The sequence below is a fragment of the Charadrius vociferus genome, unplaced genomic scaffold, assembly GCF_000708025.1.
Source record: "Charadrius vociferus isolate BGI_N301 unplaced genomic scaffold, ASM70802v2 scaffold183, whole genome shotgun sequence".
In the NCBI taxonomy this organism is placed as follows: Eukaryota; Metazoa; Chordata; class Aves; order Charadriiformes; family Charadriidae; genus Charadrius; species Charadrius vociferus.
The window spans coordinates 5,540,746-5,546,945 of NW_009648250.1; the positions used below are offsets into that span (position 1 = coordinate 5,540,746).

A 6,200-nucleotide genomic window follows, 5' to 3' on the forward strand; every position below is an offset into this window, starting at 1 on the left:
AACCTAAATTTTATGTTAGATTTTAGTCAACTATTCCCTTAATTTGTATTCTTTCCTTCATGAATATGTGGTTCTCATCCATCAGCACTGATGATACATAGAACTGGCTCTGAAATAGGGAAAATGTAGGATTAGTGGATTTTCTTATACAACAATTGGGGAAAAAAGGCATCCAAATACTACAACATTGACATAAAAAAAAAAAGGTAATTGTAAATTTCCTCTTCCTTTTTATCAATTAGGGTCAAAAGCGAATGTTTGGAACTTACTTCCGTGTTGGTTTCTATGGATCCAAATTTGGGGACTTGGATGAACAGGAATTTGTTTATAAGGAGCCTGCAATTACCAAACTTCCTGAGATTTCTCACCGATTAGAGGTAAAGAAATAAACATTATTTAATGTGGTTAATGTGATCTGTTATGTTATATTTTCTAATGAACCCACACAGTTCTAATGGTATTATTGCTATATAAAAATCAGTAACAAACTGATTTGTACCATATATGATTTCCTTTGTGTATATCCTTTCCATTGTAGCCTGTTTTACAGCATAATGATGAAAGTGATCCATCCTCTTGAGGCTACATCTCTTATGGGCAGGCCTGTAATATATTGAACAATTTGATTTGAACATGCCAGATATTTGTTTTGGTATCTTTTCAGATTTTTCATGGAACTGCAATGTTCTCTTCTGATCGCTTTACCTTTAGTTCTGCTTTTTTGTAAGCAACTCACACTGATCTTTGTTGGAAGATGCCTTACCCTGGCCAGCTGTGGTTCATGAAGCAGTATGCTGACTGTACAGAAATTGTCATGATTTCTCCTTTCTCCTAGAGGCATACAGATCATTACCACTACATTAAAGGACTAAAAACACTCTGGGATAATTCTGTTTCCTTTCCAGGGATTTTATGGCCAGTGTTTTGGGGAGGATGCTGTGGAAGTGATTAAGGACTCAAAAAAGGGAAAGTCCTACTGAGACTGTTGAGTGCTTTGTCACAGGAAAGAAACGAAGAGAAGGGGATGACCCTGAAGGCACATTAAGGCACCAAAAAAACACCCCAGCTTGGCTGTACCTCTGTGCCCAGGGATGTCCTTAAAGCCTCTGTGAAAGGCTTAGTTTGGTCGCTCATCACAGAGTACAGAAATTAGAAGTTCTGATCTCTGGTCCCTGCTGTGGCTCTGATCCCAAGGGTTAAGCTGTACTCTTCGCAGAGGTAAGTTTTGTCAGCTCGGAAGAAAAGAAGGACCCCTGAGGGATTTGCAGGTCTGTGCACTTCCAGACCATGCTTAGCCAAAGTGAACTACAGGATATTTCATACATGCCATTCCTTTTCCACTTCTTGGGTTGTCAAGTACTGTAATGGTTCTTCCTTCTTTCCTCAGGCATACATACAAATTACTTTTGTGGAGCCATATTTTGATGACTATGAGATGAAAGACAGAGTAACCTATTTTGAGAAGAACTTCAACCTCTGTCGGTTCATGTACACTACGCCTTTCACCATGGATGGGCGCCCCAGAGGAGAGCTTAGCGAGCAATACAAGAGGAACACCATCCTAACCACAATGCATGCTTTCCCATACATCAAAACTAGAATCAATGTCATCCAAAAAGAAGAGGTAATTGTGTTTTGAGGACAGATCTATTTTCTCAAAGGCTGAAGGAGTCTCTGGGTGGGAAGATTTTCAAATTCTGTGCTTGGCAGAAAAAACTGTCTGAATTTCTCAGACACATTACACTCATAAATGGGAATGGCATAGAATGGGTAGACAAATGCAAGCTGGATATTGACTATGGAGAACAGAGGACAGCACGTGTATATTTTTCTGACCTCCTGGTTGTAATGCTGTGTAGGAGGATGTGTGGAGCTCTCTTTATCACTGTACTTCTAGCTGATAAAGTACAGTTAAAGAACTAAATGGGACTCAGTGCTGGTTTAGAGACATGGAAGCTTTATAAATGTAGAACGTGCAAAACCATTTCAGACATGAAGTCAGTAACTTCTTAGAATAATAACGAATTTAAGCAAGCAGTCAGATCCACATCTTATTCTTGCAAGCGATAAGATGTCAAAGAGCTTTGGATCAGATGTAGCATCTACCAAGATGACATTTAGATTAAACAGTCTTCATGGGTTTCACAACTGCTGCTTTCGGCACAGAAGAATGATGGTATTGCCAGATTTAGAACAGGTCAGCTGTGTGCATGATTCAGGTAATGAAGCATATTTTCTTCCATTTCCATTAGTTTATTTTAACCCCAATTGAAGTTGCTATTGAAGACATGCGGAAAAAAACACAGGAACTAACTGCAGCCACCAACCAAGAACCACCAGATGCCAAAATGCTCCAGATGGTTTTACAGGGCTCAGTTGGAGCCACTGTAAATCAGGTAAGGGATCAAAAAAAGCCAGTTGAAGAGTTTCTGCATACTTTTCTCATTGTGCTTTCTTTTTCACTCTCATCCCTTGCACTGGAAGAAGTACATCTAGTCAGACACATTTAGTTACAATGTGCATTTAAACTTCATCCTTTGATATTTAGTCATTGTAGGCTGTTCATTAGGTATGCTTTTGGTGAAAGAGCTCATGGAAGTGCTGTCTTGATTGTAGATGCAGAAACTCAAGGAAACCTTGTGAATGCATCCAAGGATTTTCCATTTCTAGCACACTAGTCATCTCAGCCATTTTGTTCACTCCGGGTGTATTCTTGGGGAATGGGAATAATAATAACAATTCTGCTGTGGGACCACCACAAACTCACAGTTTCATAGAAAATACATGAAGTCAAGACCTGAGTGCCTCAAAAGAAAGCTGAGATGCAATAATTATAACATACATATGCCTTCTAACAAAAAAAGGCAATTAAAAATATTAAATGAAAGAATGAAGACATAACTGAGAGAAAACTTGCCATTATCCACAGTTTTGCAAAGCTTGCTTTCTTTGCTGAAAGCCCAAATACTCTGTTTCTCCAGATTCTTCATCAACCAAAGCCTCTAGTTTGAAGTAACACATTGCTGTAAGCTTTGAAAAGAGGGGTCCTTTTCTGCGCTGGGCTTGTTTAACTAACTCCCTTGGGGTCTTGTAATGCCACAAATAGGAGCTGTGTCTCTCTCATGTAACCAGATTTGGCAGCAAAGCTATCCCACCTCTTCTCTGCTGAGTAGAATTTATCCATTGCCTTTTTTGGGGGGATGGAGGAGAAATAAAAATAGGAGAGGATAAAATACAAGGGGCAAAAACTCTGTTTGCCAAAGGAAAAATCGGGCAGAAAAAGGAGCAAAAAACCATCCTGTTATGGTGACTTTTCTTTCATAATTCCGCTTATGAAATAACTGCTTAACCAAACGTGTGGTCTGTTTTTAGTTTAAGCAGGCGTTTTTGACATTGTCCTGTGTTATTCCTATAAGGGACCGCTAGAGGTAGCACAAGTGTTCCTGGCTGAAATTCCAGCGGACCCCAAACTTTATCGACATCACAACAAGCTGAGGTTGTGCTTCAAAGAGTTTATAATGAGGTCAGTAAAACAAAATTGAATTGCTGAATTGCATCAATAAAGACAATAATCACAATAATGCAACGATAATATGACTGTGTAATTAATTATGTAAGTTACCATCATGAATCCTGGCATCTCATGCTTTAGACACCTTGTCCAGACTTGTGTCTGCTTCATGATCAATGCTTTGGAAGGCTTTGCATCCCAAACGGGAGCAAATTTTAACACTTCAAACTAATTGTGTACAAATTAAGATCTTCCGTTTGTTTTATCTTTTGACATTTTACAGAAATCAAGCATTTCAGATTATTGCCTTGATTTTGTTTTTAATAAAATGACATTTTTATGTAGAAGCTGTTCATAAGAAAACATTTGACCCTGTCTTGTCAAGCAGACACATTGGTAGTGGTAGACACATATGGCTTTTGCTTTGGATGTGCTTGTAAATCTTAATGAGCAACACACATAGCAAGATATTAATCTCCTTGGTCCAAAAAAAAAGTGCATAATTTCTGAAGAATAAGTTTGAGTTAAATAAAAATGATCCTTATGCAGAAGATACAGCCTCTACTCTCTGCTATTGTTGTCACTGCATGTGTTTATAGTAAGTAGGAAGGTAGCTCAGGATTCTGCAATCAATTTTTTTTTTATTAGCGCCCTCATGCATTTCTAATGTCTTAAAAATATCACCTCAATTTGTGTACTTGGAAAAGACAGAGGTTTCTTATTAGTTCATCATGATTTTGGATTTGACAAGTTATCACAGGAATAGATAGCCCAGAGGAGCTGGGCCACTCAGATTACCTAACACAAAGTTAATGAGTTTAACAGAAGTAGGTGATACGTGTTATGCCTTACTTTCTTTTCTTTTGCCTAGGTGTGGCGAAGCAGTGGAGAAAAACAAGCGCCTTATTACTGCTGACCAGCGGGAATATCAGCTAGAGCTCAGAAAGAACTATGGGAAACTGAAGGAGAACCTTAGGCCCATGATTGAGAGGAAGATCCCGGAGCTGTACAAACCTGTAGTGAAAGTCCATAGCACAAGGTACAGTTAGGGCAGGGTTATCTGCTACAGCTATACAAAAAGATGCCATTTTTTTGCAAGGAAGAAAGGCAGTTTTACTGGCAGTTAAAAACAGGCCATAATATACACTGCCAACTTCATACTTGATCAAAGAAGTCTACTGCTGACTTCCACTGGAGCTGAATGTGGTATATTAACTGTGTTTCTCAAGTTGCTTATTCCTGGGGTAAGGGATTTATGTCATTTTAACACATCATTAGAGAAGACTTCCCCCACCTTAGTGAAAAGATATTGAAAACCTCTTGCCATTTCTTCAACATTTGAAGCCAGGAAGGAGATAGAACAGGTATGTGTTTTGAACACATGGCACCATTTGATGTTAACCAGCGTGAAGTAAGAGTGATCCTTTTACTCCTAGATAATGTAATCCATCTTAGTCGCAAGACTGAGACAGAAGAGTCTTAACTTACGTTCTGTACTTATGAATAAACACTTCTTCACAAAGCCACTTTGTGTGGGGTTGGAGCAGAAAAACGAATATTGCTCTGACCTGCCAACACATAACATGTTTTAGCTGATGATTTGTCAGCTGCTCCTTTTCACAAGGCAGGTATTTCTTGGATTCTTTTTCATTTGCCAGCTTTATTTATGGATCTGTTTCATTGCAGGGAATCTTTTCGAAACCACAGTTTTAGGAAATATGATGCCCAGACTTCTTCGCAAAGCACCTAAGGACTAGCTGCTTTGGCCAAGGAAGAGCTTCATGCTGCAAGCCAGAAGTGATGGAGTATTCAGCACTTATGAAATCAGAAAGCTCTCACAAGACAGCATGTGCACTTTCTGGACAGTGTGCAGAAAAACATTTTTACAAGGTCACTGAATGAAAACTAGGGGATAACTCCTGATCAACCACGTCTCATAAGGACTTGGGAAGGAAGGGGCTGCTTTTTAGATAATTTTGCTTATATGGTAAAATAATCACATAATGCAAAGGGGTGAACCATTAGAGTGGTCAGTGGCATGAGGTCAGTCACGACTACCTAACAGACACAGAACTCTGTGTGGTTTGGTTGAGGTGTTACAAGAATCCAGATAATGTGTTTAAGGGACGCTGACAAATTACGTCTATTTATGGTCCTTTTCCAAGACAGCATTTATCCATGTGCATTTGGCAATGGAGCACATTCTGCATATTCACATGCTTAAATGCTGTCTTAATGAGGAGAGGCATGGTCTGCTTAGTGTTAGCTGAGCTGGTGCTGCAGCAAGGAATAATTTCCTCAATCAGCTTCTGCCACCAGTTTGTATCACAGTCCTTAACTGCAGGGAGAGTTCTGCATCAGTTTTCTCAACCGAAGTTTGGAAAGCAAGAATTAACAACAAACAATTCTTACAGATCTTCTAAATTTTTTTCTAAGTATAGGGACTCCTATTTGATGTGAAGTTTGATTTCTTAATAATCAGTGTCATGTTTAGCAAAGCTAACAAGTAATAGTTTAAAAAGATGCTAAGCTATGAGTGATTCTTTTGCTATACAACGCTCTTATGTAGATAATCTTATCCAAAATTAACTACAGAAGCACACGGTGAGGATTTCCTACAAAGCACTTCACTCAGGCTTTACTGCAGCTTAAGAGAAATTAGCACATAATTTATAATACCTAATGCTCA

General features: G+C 38.8%; 1 protein-coding gene across 1 annotated transcript in view; it reads left to right on the forward strand.

Annotated features, from left to right (window-relative positions):
- DOCK8 (dedicator of cytokinesis 8) overlaps positions 1-5,391 on the forward strand; it is a 70,500-nt gene extending 65,109 nt beyond the window's left edge. The window contains exons 41-48 of the mRNA XM_009884314.1: positions 243-377; positions 906-970; positions 1,217-1,268; positions 1,388-1,624; positions 2,253-2,396; positions 3,417-3,523; positions 4,383-4,550; positions 5,198-5,391. Of these exons, the coding sequence (XP_009882616.1) occupies positions 243-377; positions 906-970; positions 1,217-1,268; positions 1,388-1,624; positions 2,253-2,396; positions 3,417-3,523; positions 4,383-4,550; positions 5,198-5,261 (972 nt within the window). The 3' untranslated portion in view covers positions 5,262-5,391. The remainder of the gene's footprint in view (positions 1-242; positions 378-905; positions 971-1,216; positions 1,269-1,387; positions 1,625-2,252; positions 2,397-3,416; positions 3,524-4,382; positions 4,551-5,197) is intronic.
- Positions 5,392-6,200: the final 809 nt, after the last annotated feature.